This window comes from Paramisgurnus dabryanus, chromosome 6 (genome assembly GCF_030506205.2).
Source record: "Paramisgurnus dabryanus chromosome 6, PD_genome_1.1, whole genome shotgun sequence".
NCBI classification, from domain to species: Eukaryota; Metazoa; Chordata; class Actinopteri; order Cypriniformes; family Cobitidae; genus Paramisgurnus; species Paramisgurnus dabryanus.
This window is the reverse complement of record NC_133342.1, coordinates 4,933,528-4,954,530: the sequence shown is the minus strand read 5'-3', so window position 1 is coordinate 4,954,530 and position 21,003 is coordinate 4,933,528. Positions and strand designations below refer to the sequence as shown.

At 40.5% G+C, this 21,003-nt stretch overlaps 2 protein-coding genes across 3 annotated transcripts; one reads left to right on the top strand and one right to left on the bottom strand.

The window, feature by feature from the left end:
• Positions 1-6,503: 6,503 nt before the first annotated feature.
• Positions 6,504-12,915, top strand: LOC135744052 (tripartite motif-containing protein 16-like protein). Of its 2 annotated transcripts, XM_065262007.2 has the most exons (6): positions 6,504-7,375; positions 7,531-7,626; positions 7,705-7,938; positions 8,048-8,201; positions 8,353-8,412; positions 11,160-12,915. In XM_065262007.2, exons 1-6 carry the CDS (start codon positions 6,788-6,790, stop codon positions 11,705-11,707), a joined length of 1,680 nt encoding a protein of 559 aa, XP_065118079.1. In that variant the 5' UTR covers positions 6,504-6,787; the 3' UTR covers positions 11,708-12,915. The 2 variants fall into 2 exon arrangements, with proteins under 2 accessions (XP_065118079.1, XP_073671000.1); XM_073814899.1 differs by lacking the exon at positions 7,531-7,626.
• A 128-nt stretch (positions 12,916-13,043) lies between these two features.
• LOC135744048 (E3 ubiquitin-protein ligase TRIM65-like) lies at positions 13,044-19,028 on the bottom strand. The gene is made up of 6 exons (XM_065262002.2): positions 18,181-19,028; positions 16,593-16,688; positions 16,150-16,383; positions 15,857-16,016; positions 15,703-15,741; positions 13,044-15,201 (listed from the first exon to the last, which is right to left on the bottom strand). Exons 1-6 carry the CDS (start codon positions 18,769-18,771, stop codon positions 14,678-14,680), a joined length of 1,644 nt encoding a protein of 547 aa, XP_065118074.1. The 5' UTR covers positions 18,772-19,028; the 3' UTR covers positions 13,044-14,677.
• Between the last annotated feature and the right edge of the window lie 1,975 nt (positions 19,029-21,003).

Below are 21,003 nucleotides of genomic sequence, written 5' to 3'. Positions count from 1 at the left end.
CGACCGGGAGAAGACCGCCTTCACGACCCCGTTCGGACTATTCGAATGGGACCGGATGCCCTTCGGACTCTGCAACGCTCCGGCTACCTTCCAACGCTTGATGCAACGTTGTCTTGGAGGTCAGTTGATGGAGTCAGTATTGGTATATCTGGATGATGTGATTGTGTATTCCCCAGATTTCGATTCCCACCTCCGGCACCTAGAGGAAGTCTTCCGAGCCATGGAAAGGTACGGGCTGAAGCTGCAGCCGGACAAATGCCACCTGCTGCGGCGAGAAGTGAAGTTCCTGGGCCATGTGGTCAGCGCAGCGGGGGTGGCCGTGGACCCCGAGAAAGTCTCGGCAGTGAAAGAGTGGGACGCGCCTAAGACTGTGAGGCAAGTACGATCCTTTCTGGGATTCGTGGGATATTATAGGCGATTTATTAAGGACTTCTCAAAGATTGCCAAGCCCCTTAACCGGTTGCTGGTCGGCACGGGACGAAGCCGGGGCCGTGGGTCGCCCTCTATTAACTGGGATAATGATTGTGAGATGGCTTTTCAGAGGCTGAAGCAGGAGTTGTTACAGGCCCCCATCTTGGCGTATGCTGATTTTTCTGAACCTTTTGTCTTGTATACAGACGCGAGCAACCTGGGATTGGGGGCAGTATTGGCCCAACGGCAAGAAGGAACAGAGCGGGTGATCGCTTATGCGAGCCGGAGTCTCCATCCGGCAGAGAGGAACGACGCAAATTACAGCTCCTTCAAGCTGGAACTGCTGGCCCTGAAGTGGGCCCTGAGCGAAAAGTTCAAGGACTACCTTTGGGGAGCTAAGGTAACAGTCATCACAGATAACAACCCTCTAGTACATTTACAGACGGCGAAGCTGGGGGCCGTGGAACAGCGATGGGTGGCTCAGCTGGCCAACTTCGATTACAAGCTGCAGTATCGGCCTGGACGAGAGCACACGAACGCGGACGTCCTCTCAAGACTGCCCGAGGGAAAGAGCCCCAGACGCCAGGGGTATCAAAGGGAGAATAGCCGTGAGGAGGGCTACATGATAGGGGCCGTGGAGGCGCCAGGAGGCCAGCAGGAGGCTGCACCAGGGAATTGGGGGTGGGACCCCCGCCGGTGGATAGAAAGACAGGCCCAGGACCGGGACGTGTGCCAAGTGAAGACGTGGGTAGAGCAGGGCCGACGGCCCACGTCGGTGGAAAGGCTAGCCCAGACGGAGACTGGGAAGAAGTTACTGGGACAGTGGGAGAAGCTGGAGTTACAGGAGGGGGTGCTCTGTAGGAAGACCCGCGATCCGAAAGTGGGCGAGGAAGTGTGCCAGATCGTGGTGCCTGCCAACCAGGTAAATGCATTGGTCTCAGCCTATCATGACCAGTTGGGACACCAAGGACAGGAGAGGACCGTATCCCTACTGCGTAGATTCTTCTACTGGCCGGGATTGGAGGCGTCTGTGCACGACTTAATTCAAGCTTGCCCCCGGTGCATGCTGTTTAAATCTAGACGAGAGGCCCGAGCACCGATGGTACCCATCCACGCGAAAGCCCCCCTCCACATAATGGCAATGGACTTCCTGACGCTGGGCCGCCCTCAGGACCGGTATCAAAATATTCTGGTAATCACTGACCTATTTACCAAATACGCCTGGGCAGTCCCGACGCTCGATCAGACAGCCAACACCACCGCCACAGCTCTATGGCGAAATGTGTTCCAGACATTTGGATGTCCCGAGTTTCTGCACTCCGACCAGGGGGCAAATTTTGAATCCAAGGTAATCCGTGAGTTATGCCAGTTGTATGGATGTACCAAAACCCACACCACGTCGTACCATCCCCAGGGAAATGGAAGCTGTGAGAGGTTCAATCAGACCCTATTGGGGCTACTGGGGACCTTAGATCAACGACAGCAGAGGGATTGGGTGAGTGCTTTACCAAACCTTTTGCAAGCATATAACAACAGTGTTCATAGCACGACGGGGTATGCCCCTACTTACCTGATGTTCGGCAGGCACGTACGGATGCCCACTGACCTGGTCCTGGGAGTAGCAGCAGACCGGGAAGAAGTGAGTGTGACGGAGTGGGTGGGGCGCCATCACCAGCGCTTACACTTTGCGTACGAACAAGTTTCTAGGAAGATACAGACGGCAGGAGAAAGGAACAAACGATTGTATGATCGGACTGCTCGAGATGCCCCCCTGTTACCAGGTGAGAGGGTCCTGGCAAGGGATAACCGGCGGCAAGGAAAGGGAAAGCTGAGCGACCGCTGGGAGGCTATCCCGTATGTGGTTTGCAAGCAGCAGAGGCCGGGACAGCCGGTGTACACCATCCGGCCCGAGGGAAAACCTGGCCCCGAACGTGTAGTACATCGGAACATGCTTCGCCCCTGCCCGAATTACCCCGAGGCTGTGATAGAGGTGCCCACAGAGCCAGTGCCAGCGGCCCCCTGGATGGAAGGATGGGCTGTGGTACCAGATCGACCCGTGGCGGCGCTACCCCCGGCCGCCCAGATACAGCCAGAGATAGCACCCGAGCCAGCTGAACCCCCGGTGGCCCAGATACCGCCTGAGTTGGCACCTGAGCCGGTTGAACCTCCGGCGGCCCAGATGCAACCAGAGGTAGTACCCGAGCCAGTCGAATCCGATTCACCCGTGAGACGCTCCCAACGGGAGGGCCGAGGACGCCCCCCTGCCCGATACGGTGAGTGGACAACGCCGAGGCATTCCAGGGACTAGAATGCATTGGCGGGGGAGGATGTCACAGGAGTGACGATCTTTTAGGCGGAACCAAAAATTGGGAAAGTTTGGTTCCGCCCGGATGTTTCCGCCCGGACCGGTAAGAGAAAACACCGGACATCCGGTAGCGTCGCGAACGCTGTAATCAGCCGAATTACATACAGCTGAGAGGCATTAAGAGGAGCGCCGGGTGATTGGACGATGGCAACACTCAGGAGAGTATTTTAGAGCAGTTTAAACCATAGTTGGGGTGCTTATTATTCCTGTTGGTGGTGTGTATCGTAGTGCTGAGTTGGGCTCACCGGGTACGCTGTTTTGGATTGTTGTAATTGCTCTCTCTCTCGTTTGGATTATAGCCTTACATTGATGAAGATACCGAAGACCTTATAGGTAGAAGAATTAAACGAATACTGACCTTGGATGAAAGAAACGAAGGAAGGAAAGACGCATCATTGTGAGTATACGATTGTGGAAAAGTGGTGTTGGTGGCTGAAAACCACTTTGTCTATGCATCTAGAGTCCTAGCAGTGTGAGATAAATCTTGGGGAGCGTGGGACGAAGAAAGTACAGCAGCTGTAAGTAACGGAGTCTCCTTATGGATGTGTTGTGCATGTATTTGACCTGTATATCTCTTTGAGTGTTTTCAAAAGAGAGTGGGTGGCCCTACCCCTGAACCAGCGCGGTGGGTGAGCCAAAGGGTCTTTGTGCTGAAACAGCTCCAGTGACGAAAACAAACACTAGGCCAAGTTACCATCTCCATATTCTTCGTCCAGAGTGAGGTGAAGGAAGACGGGCGTCTATTGTGTGCACTGAGCGTGGTGGGTGAGTCTTGGATGTAGAAACTTTCACTTGAAGGGTGCTGTGTAATGCTGTGTATTGCAGTGAGATTGCTGTGTCTTGTCTGACGTACCCCCGCCTCCAGTCACCCGTTCTTGAGACGACGAAGAGGAAGAACGGTTCTAGAGTAAGACCTGTATATAAATATGCTGTGAGTGTGTTCCAGTCTTAAAATCACGGAGTGGCGTCTCGAAGTATTTTCCCAGCCAAACGCTCGGCGGACTTGAGTTTAGGAGTGGCGGTGGAGAACTGTGCTATTGACGGTGTGTGAGTATTACCTATAATATTGCTACCTTACCTGTGTCCTTTTATCATCACAGAGCTTGAGGCGAAGGAGATCCGCCGCCCCGAGGTCTCAACGAAAGGGCGCCCCGGTCCAGTTTTCGATTGACCAACGGGTCTCGAGGAAAGGGCAGCGCTCGACCCGGTGTGCCGGCGTGACGTTCTCGCCCCTCTGTAGACCAACGAGCTCGCCGAGAGGGTTTTGGTCCCCGGCGTCACATAGGAAGCCACTGTCTAGCTGACGCATCGCGCAGCCAGTTACCGTAAGTCCGCCACCCTGTTAAAGTAATAAATGCCCTGTTAAAACTGCCAAATCAACAGGGAAGAGGAGTGTGTTGTGAGAGCTGTGCAGAGAGCCATACCTACCTCGAAGCGGTAGCCAGCAGTCATCTGGAGAGAGAGAGAGAGAGAGCCAGCGTGAACACTGAGATACTGAACTGTGAAGAGAGCCATACCTACCCAAAGCTGTAGTCAGCGCAGAGGTGAGAGAACCATTGGAAACCGATTCATTGTGCTTTTGTGTCCCAGCGGTCATCTGTGGGGAGAGAGAGACAGAGTCAGCGTGATCGCTGAGATATCAAGCCGTTCAGGAGGGCCCAACGTACCAGAAGCTGTAGTCAGCGACGAGGTGAGAGAAACTATTGGAAGCCGATTCACAGTGCCTTTGTGCCTCCAGTAGTTATCTGTGGAGGAGTAGAGAGGACCCGTGTGCGTGTTAAAGGAACAGTAAGGAAGGAAATTTATACTTACCAAGAGCCGCAGTCGGTGGAGAGGTGAGAGAATCCTCGGAGATCGATCCACCGTGTCCTCGTGTCCCTGCGGCAGCCTGTGGAGAAAGAGAGAACAGGGAAGGAGAGTGAGTCGACAAGCAAGGAGCTGTGTGAGATAGGCGGTGGACCGCCTCGAGCTAGCTACAGGTACACGGATGAGAGAAAGTCTATACCAACACTGATTTGATTTATTCTGCCTCCAGGAAGGAAGAGGAGCGCGCCACGGGCAGAGGGAACCAGAGGCGGGAGCCCGTTCCCCGACGTAACCTCCACCCCCCTGTCACTCACTTGCTCGTGGCCCCTTGGAGGACAGATTCGGACATTAGTTTTAATTTCCCTTTCCCCAATCCCCAGAATCTTTTAAATATTTAAACAAATAAAGAATATTTTTTATACTTACCTGTTCCTCGTTGTTGTTTGGTCATTGGGTTGGTTTTGGGGACCTCCTCGAGGTGGGAATTGAGAAGGGGCGTGGCTTAACCACTAGCAGCCAGCCCCTGGCTTGTGACAACCGCACACCTAACTTGTTAAATGTCTTAAAAATAGGCACCAGAGCAATGTTTGTGGTAACCCTGGTATAAGCGGAATAATTGACACCGTTCCTTTGAATTATTTGAAAATAATGCACACCCGAGGAGTAACGGCACTTATAATTCAATGGCCTGTTGTCAATTATTCCTTATATATTACAAATAACAAGATTTTATCTTTAGGAGTCGGATAAAATTACCTAAATTACGTAACGTTAAAACGTCATCAGCGAGCACCGGAAAAGACAGAACGTGCAAAGACCCGTTTGGTTTTCAGACATTTGTGCCAACAGGTGGTTTTCCCCTTACAGCAGCTCTACTGTTTAAATTATGAAGACACAAAAAGACATAAAGTTAAATAAGTTGGGACCAGTCTTTATAAATATCATGTGAATTGTCTATAAACTGTTTTGCTAAACACATTATTGATATCACTGCACTTTTACACAAATCCCCTAATACCTCAAAAAGTTTTTAACATACTGACATAGCAACACTGTTGTACAAACAGATGTCAATGAGAAAATAAACACATCCACTATGTGACAGCATCATACAGACACATCTACATTTGTGTTTATCAAGCTGTTACATTCACCTGAATCTGCTGATAAATCAAGAGTCCAAAAATAAACACAAGACTGAATGAGAGACTCAGTTTAACCATCAATACAAAAATTGACTGAATAAAGCAACAAAAAACAAAGTGCTGTAAGAAAAACATTATAATTCTTCATACTGTACTAGAGCTAATATACAGTACTTGCTGTAGTATTTAGTATTTTTAGTTTCTAAAATATCAGTGAATTTATAATAAACATTTGCACAATAAATGTACACAGTGGGGTCACTGAATGTAACGCAATCCTGCATGTAAAAACTTCTACACAGTGAGATGCTGTTGTGCTGGAGGATATGTTGCATTTCCGTCTAACAGCTCGATGTCAATCAATATTGTCAAATACAAAAATAAATTAATTTCACAACTTTATATTCAAACAAGAACACCATTTCTAAAGGCTTTGAATTACAAATAAATGCTAAATACATTTGTAGAAGGTAAAGCTAAATAAAATATATTTTTGAATTTGAAAATATATTTAATTTAACCTTCATATATTAACATATATTTCAAAATGTATTTCAGGGGCAACAAATAAAAATCTAATTTTTCAACCCATATGGCAAAAATATAAACTTTAAGTGTTTTTACAGTTTAAAATATATTTAATTTTAATCTTTTCAAACCTGTTTTGTTTACAGGTTGGTAACATACAAATATTTTCTCCAAATGCAACGTAAATATAAATGCTTTAAAATAATAATTTCAAAAATGTATTAGTGAATTTTTGTTAACATATTTCAAAATATATTAGTACATATTTTTTGGCCATTTTTGTATATTTTGAAATATATTTAAAAATATATTTAAATGTTTTTTGCCCAATGGGGTATAATATGATAAATAAAATGAACAATAAAATATATTTTCAGTTTGTAACACTGACACCTAGTGGGCATTTGGTAAACGAGCACTAAATTACTTTGCTTGCGTTTCTCAAACTCAGAAACATTTATTGAGAATTGAAACCGAAACTTTAGTGTTTTTCAATTGTTATACGTGTCACTGTATTTGTGCAGTCAGTAAAATGGCAGAAGCAAATCTTTCAGTGTCTCAAGATCAGTTCATCTGTTCAATCTGTCTGGATCTACTGTCTGGATCTCCAGTGACCATTCCCTGTGGACACAGTTACTGTATGAGCTGTATTACAGACTGCTGGGATTGGGATGATCAGAAGAGAGACTACAGCTGCCCTCAGTGCAGACAGACCTTCACTACAAGACCTGTTTTAGGGAAGAATGTGATGCTTGCTAATATGGTGGAGGACCTGAGGAGACTTCAGACTGATCGATCTGCTGTCAGTGAAGCTGGACCTGAAGATGTGGAGTGTGACGTCTGTACTGAGAGAAAACACAAAGCTGTCAAGTCCTGTCTGGTGTGTCTTGAAACTTACTGTCAAACTCATTTTGAACAACATGAAGCTTTTCGGACAGGAAAAAGACACAAATTAATTGATGTGACAGGAAGACTTCAGGAGATGATCTGCCCTCAACATGACAAACTCTTTGAGGTTTACTGTCGCACTGATCAGAGATGTATTTGTTATCTGTGTGAGATGCATGAACACAAAGATCATGACACTGTATCAGCTGCAGCAGAGAGAACTGAGAAAGAGGTATGATGAACAAATACAAAATATATGAAATATAAATATAAGGCAGAAGTGAAGCATCAGCTTAGTGCCGCGTGGCCACATGAGGGCGCTCAAGAGCAGATGAAATGATAGCTTGAGTGTACAGTTGAGTTATATGTTATTAATCTGTTGAATAGAGACTTCTGGAGGACAAGCAGGAAAAACTCCAGCAGAGAATCCAGGAGAAAGAGAAAAAGCTTCAGGAGCTGAGAGATGCTGTGGAGATCCATAAGGTCAATAGAGAAACATAAATACTGGAAGAAATGTTTGAGATTGAGTTTAATGTTTCTCTCTGTGTGTCCTCCTAACAGCAGCTTGCACAGACAGCAGTGGACGACACTGAGAGGATCTTTACTCAACTGATCCAAACCATTGAGAGAAGACGATCTGAGGTGACACAGCTGATCAGAGATCAGGAAAAGACTGCAGTGAATGAAACTGAAGGACTCTTGAAGCGACTGGAGCAGGAGATTGATGATCTGAGGAGGAGAAATGATGAGCTGGAGAAACTTTCACACACAGATGATCACATCAGTTTCCTTCAGGTAACTCACACTGTACACTACAACATACATTACAATATATCTTGACTTCAATCAGATAGTATTGAGTGTTATTCATATTAGTTTTTGTCATTGTGTTGTGTTCATGTAGAGTTTTCAGTCTCTCTCATCATCTCCTGGATCTTCAGACAACTTCACTGTCACTTCTCTTCTCTCTTTTGATGATGTGAGGAAATCGGTCACTAAGCTGAAAGAAAAGATGGAGGATTTCTGTAAAGAAGAAATTAAAAAAATATCTGACAAAGGTAAAGAAACATCTCTAACTAAGACTGGGATTTACTCAGAAATGAGTCTTACAGTAGCATCAAATATAACAGAAGAAATACAGAGCAGATTAAAATGATGATGATTTTACATGAGATCATTAATCTAAAGATGTCTCTTTATTTTCTTTAGTTTCATTCATTATAATTATTCCCACCGATGAACCCAAGAACAGAGAGGATTTCCTGCAGTGTAAGACTCATTATTATTTTCTCATTCATTACATGCACTAACAGGACAAATGATGATCACGATTATTTTGCTCAAACATTTGATCACGATTAAAAATAATGATTATTCTTTTAGTGAAAACCTTCTATTCACTTCAGTATTATTACACTTTACAGCTATCTATTTATATTCCAATTAGAATAAAACTGGAATAAAAACAAAAAAATGTAAGCCCTTTGCTGCTCACGGGTGCATAATGTACACATATCCTTGGCTAACTTACATGATACGCCATTGCCTCAAACAATGAAGTATGACCCTTTTTGGGAACTTACGTAAACATTTCTGCACTTTCTTCCTGTTCCTCTGCCATTATGTTCGTTCAAGGTGAATGACTGTAAATCTTGTGATGCCAACTTACTTCTACCATTACACAGGCCACGCTTACAATTTAGCACACATTGCTTGATTCTAGACCATGTGATTTGTGCTTTGTCTTTAAACATTACTATTGTGACGGTTAGCATTAATTAATCGTGGGACGCAAATATCGTTATCATGAAAAATATACGATTAATCGTGCAGCGCTATGAAACACTATATAACATTATCTGATAATAATCATTTAAAATAGACTCTTCATTACAAAATCATAAAGGAAAAGTTCACCAAAAATGTTTAATGATCCTCATGTTACTCTTTCTTCAGTTGAACACAATCTTCTTCATGCATTGAATTGTGTCTGATAATAAATGTCTTCTGAAGAGAAACGATAGGTTTGTGAGATGAAATCATTCATATTACGAGTTTATTTAGAGATTGATACATCATGTATAAATGTGTGTAAAGAACGACAATTTAATGTGCCACCACTCACCTAAAGGATTATTAGGAACACCTGTTCAATTTCTCATTAATGCAATTATCTAATCAACCAATCACATGGCAGTTGTTTCAATAAATTTAGGCATGTGGTCCTGGTCAAGACAATCTCCTGAACTCCAAACTGAATGTCAGAATGGAAAAGAAAGGTGATTTAAGCAATTTTGATCGTGGCATGGTTGTTGGTTCCAGACGGGCCGATCTGAGTATTTCACAATCTGCTCAGTTACTGGGATTTTCATGCACAACCATTTCTAGGGTTTATAAAGAATGGTATGAAAAGGGAAAAACATCCAGTATGTGGCAGTCCTGTGGGCGAAAATGCCTTGTTGATGCTAGAGGTCAGAGGTGAATGGGCCGACTGATTCAAGCTGATAGAAGAGCAACTTTGACTGAAATAACCACTCGTTACAACCGAGGTATGCAGCAAAGTATTTGTGAAGCCACAACACGCACAACCTTGAGGCGGATGGGCTACAACAGCAGAAGACCCCACCGGGTACCACTCATCTCCACTACAAATAGGAAAAAGAGGCTACAATTTGCACGAGCTCACCAAAATTGGACAGTTGAAGACTGAAAAATGTTGTCTGGTCGGATGAGTCTCGATTTCTGTTGAGACATTCAGATGGTAGATTCAGAATTTGACATAAACAGAATGAGAACATGGATCCATCATGCCTTGTTATCACTGTGCAGGCTGGTGGTGGTGGTGTAATGGTGTGGAGGATGTTTTCTTGTCACACTTTAGGCCCCTTAGTGCCAATTGGGCATCGTTTAAATGCCACGGCCTACCTGAGCATTGTTTCTGACCATGTCCATCCCTTTATGACCACCATGTACCCATCCTCTGATAATGCAGCATGTCACAAAGCTCGAATCATTTCAAATTGGTTTCTTGAACATGACAATGAGTTCACTGTACTATAATGGCCCCCACAGTCACCAGATCTCAACCCAATAGAGGATCTTTGGGATGTGGTGGAACGGGAGCTTCGTGCCCTGGATGTGCATCCCACAAATCTCCATCAACTGCAAGATGCTATCCTATCAATATGGGCCAACATTTCTAAAGAATGCTTTCAGCACCTTGTTGAATCAATGCCATGTAGAATTAAGGCAGTTTTGAACTTGAAAGGGGGTCAAACACAGTATTAGTATGGTGTTCCTAATAATCCTTTACGTGAGTGTATTGTCCACCATTATTGTAGTTCTTTATGTAAGAAAACATCATTAACATGAATAAGTGTTTGGTCTGCATCAATCTTTATGGTCCGTGTCAAAGTACATTACATTACATTTAGCAAACACTTTCATCCAAAGTAACTTATAAAAGTGAGGAACACAACAAAGTAAGATCCACATGAACATTGGTCAGTGTAATGTTCACCGTCCTGACTTCATCTCACTTCACTCGTACATCAATAAACCTTGGACACCCATGATGACCCTGATGATGCTTCACTGCACTTGTTTGCATCACTTCAAACCACTGCACATAGACGATGCAATCGTCCATCCATCACTATTTTCCTCTTGTCAGAGTCATTTAGATCTTTTCTGCTTCTAACAGATGAAACTAAAGAACTGACTTTTGTTATCATGTATAAAGTTCTGTCTCTCAGGCAGAACCTTGGGGTTAATAATGTAGAAAGATGACATGACAACATCGCTCCTGAAGAACCATGCTACATAAGAAACTTCATTAAATCTCTTTTCCCCATAAGCACTTGGTCCTGCTTATTATTTTACGTATTGCAGTCTAATCTGTTGGCGAGCCCCGAAAGACCTTTACACTCAAATTAACAAATGAAAGATCATAGATAACATGAAACAAATATTATAAACTAATATAAATTAAAATATTATGTATTTATCTTCCTCAGATTTCAGTCTCTTCTCTCTGGATCCAAACACAGCATGTAGATGTATCAGTCTGTCTGAGGAGAACAGAGCGGCTACTATCGTTTACACAGAGCAGCCGTATCCTCATCATCCAGACAGATTTGATTATTGGCCTCAGGTTTTGTGTAGAGAGAGTTTGTGTGGACGCTGTTACTGGGAGGTTGAATGGAGTGGTGATGAAGGTGTGTTTATATCAGTGTCATATAAGAGCATCAGCAGGAAGGGAAGAGGTAATGAGTGTGAATTTGGATTTAATGATCAGTCCTGGTGTTTGTTCTGTTCTTCCTCTAGTTGTTCATTCTTTTACAATGAGACAAAGACAAAACTCAGTTTAGTCTCCAGTAAAATAGGAGTTTATGTGGATCACAGTGCAGGAATTTTGTCTTTCTACAGCGTCTCTGACACAATGACCCTCATCCACAGAGTCAACACCACATTCACTAAACCTCTCTATCCTGGGTTTGGAATAATTTGGGACTCAACAGTAAAATTATGTCCTCTAACATTAGAAAAGATTAATGTTCATTAGTATATATATACACAAGTGTTGTCTAAACCTGTTTATATCATAAAAAAAATCAAAAGACAAATGATTATTCATAGCCTATACATTATATTTTTTATTCTTAACGTTTTGAGATTTTCTGTCTAGATTGTCTGTCTAACTTTAGATTGTAGATGAAAACACATTGAGATGCATTAGATGTGGTTTGGATTTATTTGATGTTTATCTCTGTATGATTATCTGATAAATACAATCACTGTTCATGAGGAAGACAAACAATTACAGTATTTGTCCTGTATACATTCTGTGCTGCTGTCTATGGAAGCCCTCCCTGACACTCCGAGGGCGCCGCAATCCACTGACTGTTTTAAAAAAGGTCTTAAGACATTTCTTTTTAACAAAGCTTTTGGTTCTCTTTAGAGGTATTTTTAACTGTTTCTTCACATTTTTATTGTTTTTATCCTGTAGCACTTTGATGAAAAGTGCATTATAAATAAAATGTATTATTACATTACAACACAGTTCTTCAGAAGTTTTGTTTCTGTGTTTCAGTTATAACTTCAACTTTTGATGAACTATTTGACTGTAAATCTTTGTCTTTAGATATCTGTTCATTTATATGAAGTTAATCTCTGGATTATCCTCTTGAGAAGGGGTTTTAACAAAGTGGTATGACATCTTACACACAAAAGTCATTGGCTCATGCCAATATGTTTAGTGAGTTATGTTTAGTTGACCAGAGTGACTTTCCTTATTTTATTGTGTGTACTTTTTTCAGGTAACAGACAATATGTGTGAAATGAATCAAGAGCTATAGGACATCTTGATGCTTTTTAACAAGGGATTGTATGATCACAATATTTAAAATGGAAATGCATCATATTTTGAGTGTTTTATTTAATAAACACATTATTTGTCTGAGTCATGGTGTGCGCGGTGTGCCTCTTCTTTATATTTAATCTGTTTTAGTAAATCTTTTTTAATGTAGTCATTTTGAATAAACAGTCTAAGTCTACGAGACATATCTAGACATATCACCAATTAAAATTATTCAAAGGACCATAGTCAATTATTCCTCTTATATCAGAGTTAACACAGACATTGATCTGGTGTTTATTTTAGGACATTAGTCAGGTCAGGTGTGTGTTTTAAAAAAAAGCACACCCATGAAAAATTTCTCAACCAATCAGAATAAAGCCCTATGGTATAATTAAATATGATACATCTAAATTATGCATGTTTTTGTTTATGGTGTCACTACAAGATGGGATACCTGCAGATCTTAAAAAGGGGAAACACTTTACTACATTATATTACATTTCTATGAATTTGGTTATTAATCATCAGTCCTTCTACAAATTTACACAACATTTTTATTTCTACTTTTTCATATTTACACAAAACTTACCATCAACTGCCTTAATCATTTTCATAAAAATACATCCAGCTTGTTTTTATGTTCATTAAAAACATTACAAAATTATTAGGCAATAAGTTGACATATTATGTGGCATTAAGGCAGAACTAAAATTTAAACAGTTAGTTACGTGCCTGTTTTGAGGCCTTCAATTGTGATTTTTTCCAGATTCATTGTGAAAATAGCTGCCGATGATTTCATTAGTGTTTGGAATGATATTGAGTTCTTTTGTCCAGCATTTATTTAACCTGTTAACTTTTACTCCTTCAACATTTAAAGTCTTAGATCTTCTGCTGCTGAATTACTAAGTAAATTCACTTTACTACGTTCCATCATTGCTCAGAGAAACAATGCAATTTGATTAAAAAGTTGATTTGAGAGGGGAAAACGTAAAATACAGCAAAGTTTAGGATGCTAAGCCTAAATGATCTCAAATGCTTTAAAACAGCAACACAAACCCAAAGCACATGGATGAAAACAAGCAACTTCTCTTAAAACAGATTGAAGAATAGTCAGGAATGCAAAGATTCAGCTTTTCATCACCTCTAGAAAGATCAAAGATGATCTAAGATGATCTGTAAGTACTGTGACAGTCAGAAGACATCTGATTAAAGCTAAACTGTTTGCAAGAAGTCCCCATACAGTAAAGCACCATTGTTGAAAAAAGGCATCAGCAGAATCACATCAACAAATAATAAAAAAAAAAAACATTTTGTTGCCTGATGAGAGTAAAATGGTTCCTTTGGGGTCTAGTGGTTATTGACAGAACCTCAGGTGACCCCCAGGTACTGAATTCAAGACACTGTGTAGAGACAGTTAACTTCATCACATCTTCAACCCAACCACACTTTTTGCCAGGTTATCATAGATGTAGAAAATATTGTTTAGGGCAAGTTGTATATTTTTCATTGGCTCAAGTATAAAATATAGATGTGAACCATTACCCTAAAGATTTTTATTTAGATGAAAATGAAACATTTCTTTAGTGAATGAAAACCTTTGTGTAGTAGAGAGTAAAACTTTTTTAGTTGAATGAACAAAATCAGAAACTGCAAGTTGTTTCAACTTAAAAAAAAAAAAACTAAACACCACAAAATCCTACAAAGGTGTACTTAATTATGTGTAGTGCCCCAGCTAGTGACTATTTTATCTGACAGTGTGCTCTATGTGCTACTGGTAAGAATGGATTTGGGTATTTTATGATTTCTGCACCCATCTTTAAAATAGTAACTGTACTGTCATTATTGTGGTTCACGTTACTGTAATACAGTAATACCTGAAAATAACAATGCAAATGTCTTAAAGGTTTTATTGTAGTTGGATATTTTATGTAAGTGATGTGCAATTCAGACATGAATACACCTCAGTGATGGTTTTTAAACATATTGTTAGAAATGTTTAGTATAAACTCAATGTTGCATTATATATTTTAAATTAAACTAATGTCAAACTAAATGTTAAAATTAAATGTGTGTCTAAATTGCTGATTAGAAAATTAAAAGACTTATTATTTCTTTGTTGTTGATTCATCATGTGCAGACTTCTAATATCAAAATTATTTATACTCTCTGTATCATCTATATTGTTATATCACACAGTTTCACTGATCCACAAACATTAAACCCAGGATAGAGAGGTTTAGTGAATGTGATGTTGACTCTGTGGATGAGGGTCATTGTGTCAGAGACGCTGTAGAAGGACAGAGATCCTGAACTGTGATCCACATAAACTCCTATTCTAGAAGATCTGGACACTACAGGGAGTTTAGTCTCAATGTTATTGTGCCTGAATGAACAACTGGAGTCACAGCAGAACAAACTCCAGGACTGATCATTAAAACCAAACAAACACTCAAAACCCCATTCCTTCCTGTTGATGCTCTTATATGACACTGATATAAACACATCATCACTCCACTCAACCTCCCAGTAACAGCGTCCACTCACACTCTCACTACACAACACCTGAGGTCGATCATCAAATCTGTCTGGATGATGAGGATACGGCTGGACTCTGCCAGTGTAAGTTATCACTCTGTTCCCCTCAGACAGACAGAGATGTTTATGTGCTGTGTTTGGATCTGCAGTGAAGTGATGATAATCTGATGGAGACAAATCAAAAACATCATTTAAATGTAAAATTATGCATTTCGAAAATTCAAATAAAACTTCAAGTCTTATTTATTTTAGTTTTTAGAACACTGTTAATGTGTTAAAAAGGGAACAGAGATCATTTATAGGACAGAATCTGATTGTTTTACTGTTATATTCATCGTAATCCTGTGTGGGTGTAAAAGGTTTGTGAAAGTACCTCTGTTCGGTAAGTGTACACTTTAAAATATATTTTGTTATAATTCAATAAGTGTTAAGAATCTTTGTTTATAGAAAAACTTAATGGCTTATGAAATTTGATTTATGAACTGCTATTTGATCTCACAGTTATGTTTCATTGTGGGCCAACGCAGTTGTTTATTTTCTGTTTATTCTGCACATTCAGATTCATGAGTATCTGTAGAGGAGTTTAAAATGACTGAAACGCAGATTATCACTGTTCATGTCTTTATCAGCATCAGTCTGTTTATTTGTTGTTTTTTGAGACTCACATTTTAGGAACTGCTCCCTGGTCTCAGGTTCAGGAGTAACTATGTTGATAAAATATTCATTCAGAATCAGTGAGTGATATTCTCTCAATTTCTACAAAATATAATATTATTTTTACATGATGTGTGCTTTGTCTGATAGAAATAAGTGCTTTACCTTTATTATATATCTTCTCTATCTCTTCTCTACAGAAATCCTTCAGTTTCTCTCTCAGATGAGACACAGATTTTCCTTCATCATCAAAAGAGATGAGAGAGCTGACAGTGATGCTGAGTGAGTCTGAAGATCCAGGAGGAACAGAGAGAGACTGAAAACTCTACACAAACACAAAGACAAACAACACAAACATAAACTCATGAAACTGAAACATTTCATAGAAAATATAATCTCAGTAAAACATGCTCTTCACTTCCTAAAGATCACTGTTGTGTTTTTCAGATCTCTGTTACCTGAAGGAAATGGATGTGATCATCTGTGTGTGAAAGCTGCTCCAGCTCAGCGTCTCTCCTCCTCAGATCATCAATCTCCTGCTCCAGTCGCTTCAAGAGTCCTTCAGCTTGACTCACTGCAGTCTTTTCCTGATCTCTGATCAGCTGTGTCACCTCAGATCGTCTTCTCTCAATGGTTTGGATCAGTTGAGTAAAGATCCTCTCAGTGTCGTCCACTGCTGTCTGTGCAGAGCTCTGTTAGGACACACAGAGAGAGGAGCATTAGAATCAGCAGCATTCACTCAGCTCTTACTGGTACATCACACAGTCTGTTACCCACAGTGAACTTCAGTGAAAGTCATCCAGCACTGAACTCCTCACTGACTGATTGGATGAGAGTCCTAACTGAGTCTGAAACAGATCTGAAACAGCAGACAGCAGTTGTTCTTCTGATCAAAACTCACCTTATGAGTCTCCACAGCATCTCTCAGCTCCTGAAGCTTCTTCTGGCTCTCCTGGATTCTCTGCTGGTATTTTGTCTTCGTCTCCTTCAGTTCTTTCTGTTGGATTTGGAAATAATAATTAAACAGATAAAATGTACATTGGAGTGATTTTTCTAGTTCAATTCAGATCTGGGGCCGTATTCACAAAGCATTTTATCTTACCACTAAGAGTACTCCTAAATTGCACTAAAAGATTTTAGCTAGGAGTTTTCTCTTAAAAGTTATTCAAAACGCCTTTCAGACCTACTTTTAGTAAGGAAAAATGATGACTCCTAAACTAAGAGTGAGTCTTCGTTGCTACTGATGACGTCAATTATCATGCACGAGCTGCCTCGCAATGACCACGGTGATTGGCTGTTAGATGACAGGGCTGTCATGCGGAACATAACACAGACGCACCAAATCATGGAATTACAATATCGAAATATGTCTGTGTCCTATACCAAATAATAATAATAGTAATCCCATCGAAATGCATATATAAAAGAAAAGTCGTGAATGAAATTAAATCAAGGTAGCCTAATACCCAAATGAAAACCGCCAATTGCCTAATAATAAAACGACATTGCATTAACACTTGCTTGATTAATGTACATCCTATTAGCCTAAATAGACTACTTAAAGCAAGGAAATGTTGCCCATATTGAAGAATCCTAATGTAATAAATAAATGACGGTGGATTATGAACTCGCCAAAACGGAAAAGAAAGCCCAACTGGATGCAGGATCAGTTACTGCTGCTGTCCCAGTTGGTGCTGGAAAAAAGAAACGTAAGGGAAATTCGGCACTGAGATATCAAGCAAAACTAAGCGTGAGACATGCGAGACAATGATGCGCGGGTCAATGTACAAAACAACCGGCACCCGACCAACGTTTTCAACTAACCCGCCCGCAAGTCGGACCGCAAAAAATCCGCGGGTGACCTCAGGCATCCGCTCATTTCGGATCAACCCTCGCATTTGTTGCAGATCAATGCAGCATTCCCGCTTGTGTCGCGGACCCCGGACGACTGCGAGAGGCGGTGGTATATGCATTACAATCGCAGTAGAGGGTTGAGATTGCAGCCTTTAAACAGACTAGCATGGCAACAGGTATGCCTATAATATTAAATATTTAATATCATTATTGTTTCATGTAATTTTAAAAAACTTCCTGCTTGCCATGAATGTAATGAATTATGAAACAAATGTTATAAACAATATGCTTACATTAAAGTGTGCTTTTAAGTATGTGCAATGCTTTTGAGTTGGTGAAACTGTCCATGTTAAGGAGGATCAGCACCCAAGACATTTTAAGATCCTTTGTGAATAGGTCTTAGTGAGTTAGGAGTCCTCTCGACTTCTTTTAAGCTGTCTCAGACGTAGGTGCTACTTTTAGGGCTAAAATGCTTTGTGAATTACTCTTAGTGAAAAAAATTAAGAGTCCTAAATTTAGGAGTGACACGCCCAGTATTTTTAGGAGTTGCTCCTAAATTCGCCAGTTAGGAGCTACTTTTAGCCTTAAAATTCTTTGTGAATACGGCCCCTGATCTCAGTGTTTTCATCTCTTACTTGTTTCTCAGTCCTCTCTGCTGCAGCTGATACAGTCTTATGTTCATTGTGTTCATCCACCATACACAGATAACATATACAGAGCTGATCAGTTTTACAGTAAATCTCTAAAAGTTTCTCATGTTGAGGGCAGATCATCTGCTGAAGTCGTCCAGAGGCGTCTATCACTTTGTGTCTCTTTCCTGAGTGAAGTTCTTCATGAAGTTTAAAATGATTTTGACAGTAAGAGTTCAGACACACCAGACAGGACTTGACGGCTTTGTGTTTTCTCTCAGTACAGACGTCACACTTCACATCTCCAGCTTCAGCATAACAGTGATCAGGACGAGCAGCTTGTAGTTTTGTCTTCTTCAGTATCTCCACCATCTCGGTAATCACCACATTTTTATTTAAATCAGGTCTTGTAGTGAAGGTCTGTCTGCACTGAGGGCAGCTGTAGTTTCTCTTCTGATCATCTTGATCCCAGCAGTCTGTAATACAGCTCATACAGTAACTGTGTCCACAGGGAATGGCCACTGGATCCTTCAGTAGATCCAGACAGATTGAACAGCTGAACTGATCCTGAACCACAGAAATACTGGCTTCTGCCATTTCACTGTATGTACTCACAGAAAGAAAGACGACACACACAACAGCCCAACAGTTTCAGTTTCCCTGAACTCCTTCTTCTTCTTCTTCAGTGAATTTTATTGGCAGCTTACAATCTTTGAGCATTACCGCCATCTACTGGATTGAGATGTGATCACATTGGGTAGTCAAAAATAAATTTATATATACTAAAAAATAAGGACTACAAATGTAAAATAGCCTGGGGGCTAATTCTGGCATATTCATATGGCTGAAAAGCTATTATGTTTTCTTAATATGTATTGTCCCTTTTAAATAAAAAAAAAAAAATTGGGCTAATTTCTTTTTTATAGATGTGGGGCCGATTCCCGCTGGTCAAACTGCAGCCTCTATGCTCAACACAGTATATAAGTGCTCAACCTGTTTGGTAGGTCCAAATATGTCTAGGATTTTCAAAAATATAGGGGGATCAGTCAGCGGCCCCTTGCCAAATGGCATAGCCTGTCTCCAACTAACAATATCCGGTTCCCAGCCCAGAACATTCCGTGTTGGTTTTTCAGGAAAGTTTTCTTAACGTAAATAGAACGTTCTCCCTTCAGGTTCCGGAAACATTTCTTGTAGGTTCCCGGAACTTAAAGGGAACGTTCTATTTACGTTAAGAAAACTTTCCTGGCTAACCAGCAGGGAACATTCCCAGAAGGTTCTCCTAACCTCTACCCCTGGCTAAAGATTTTCTTAGTCTGGTTGACTCTTTGGACTTTATTTCAAGTGGTAAATGGTCCCACTTGCAAACAAGGCCATACCTTAGACCTTGTTTTTTAAAATTAATAAAGTTTCCAAACTTGAAATTCTTTAATTGAGTTTTTAAGATCATATACCCATTATGTTCACTTGCTCTCTTCCAAATGGTAAAAATATGAAATCTTAGAAGTTCACAGCAAACTCTGCATTTTAATCCTTCAGTGATGATTTTGCTGTTTATTTTAAGGAGGCCTGTTTGATGTATAACCTTGACTCCTTCCTAGATACTTCAAATGTAGATTAACATCTTACATTGTTTAATTACATTTCATTCCATTAAATTTTGTTATTAATCAAAATAATGCTGTTTGCTTAAATGCCTCAGCTGCAGTATGTGATGATTTTCTTATGTTTTTTACAGATAAAATAGTTGACATAAGACAGCACATAGTGTCTTCAAATTATGACCTATCTGTCCCGCATCTCCGTATTCCAATTTTTAAAGAATCTTTATGCTCTTTTCAAGATATATTTAAGCAGTTGAAACCCACTACATGCCCACTTGATATTGTTCCAACACGGTTTATTCTTCAGGTCTATGACGTTGTCGGACCAAGTATTTTAGCTATAATAAATAAGTCTCTTCTTACAGCAACCATTCCAAAACATTTTAAACATGCAATTTTTAAACCACTGCTTAAAAAAACAAATCTTGACCCGGTCATCTTATAAAGTTATAGAACTATCTCAAATTTAGCTTTCATTTCTAAAGCCTTAGAAAAGGTTGTTTTATTACAATTGCAGAGCTTTTTAGAGTCAAATAATATTTTTGGAAAATTTCAAACGGGATTCAGGAAGCACCACAGTACTGAGTTTCGCACTTTAAAAAGTTTTAAACGATATTTTGTTATCTGTAGACTCAGTGGGGACTCAATAATATTTCTACTTTTAGATTTAAGTGCTGCTTTCGATACCGTCGACCACAAAATCCTTATTTCACGCCTAGAACAATATGTGGGCATCAAAGGTCGTGCTGTGGTTTAAATCATACCTTGAAGATAGGACTTTTTCTGTTTATCTTGATGGTTTTTCTTTATCCAGCTGTGCCTTGATGTTTGGAGTTCCTCAAGGCTCCATTTTGGCTCCTGTTTTGTTTTCATTATATATGCTTCCTTTGGGGTCTATTTTTACCAAACATAAGCTGTCATTTCATTTTTATGCTGGTGACACCCAAATTTATTTGCCCTTGAAGCATAATGACAAAACAGCTTAAAGATCATTAGTTGCATGTCTGGCTGATATTAAGTCTTGGTTTTCTTCAGATTTTCTGCACCACAATGAAAGCAAAACAGAGGTTTTTGAGCATTCAGGCACCTTTGATTATGATTTGAGAGAATTGCTCTGCTATGAAAGACCCTCTACAAAAAATGTGGGTGTCGTTCTCGATTCCTCACTCAAATTTGACAAACAGATAAACTCTGTAGTTAAATCTAGTTTTTTTTAACTGAGATTGTT

Bases quoted from the DNA above. Each gene is read 5' to 3' on its own strand.
- LOC135744052 (XM_065262007.2), top strand. From the start codon at position 6,788: ATGGCAGAAGCAAATCTTTCAGTGTCTCAAGATCAGTTCATCTGTTCA. The intron at 7,627-7,704 runs GTCAATAGAGAA...TCCTCCTAACAG, and splicing joins ATGCTGTGGAGATCCATAAG to CAGCTTGCACAGACAGCAGT. The intron at 8,202-8,352 runs GTAAAGAAACAT...TATTTTCTTTAG, and splicing joins TAAAAAAATATCTGACAAAG to TTTCATTCATTATAATTATT.
- LOC135744048 (XM_065262002.2), bottom strand. From the start codon at position 18,771: ATGGCAGAAGCCAGTATTTCTGTGGTTCAGGATCAGTTCAGCTGTTCA. The intron at 16,384-16,592 runs GTGAGTTTTGAT...GTGTCCTAACAG, and splicing joins ATGCTGTGGAGACTCATAAG to AGCTCTGCACAGACAGCAGT. The intron at 15,742-15,856 runs GTAAAGCACTTA...TTATCAACATAG, and splicing joins AGAGAAGATATATAATAAAG to TTACTCCTGAACCTGAGACC.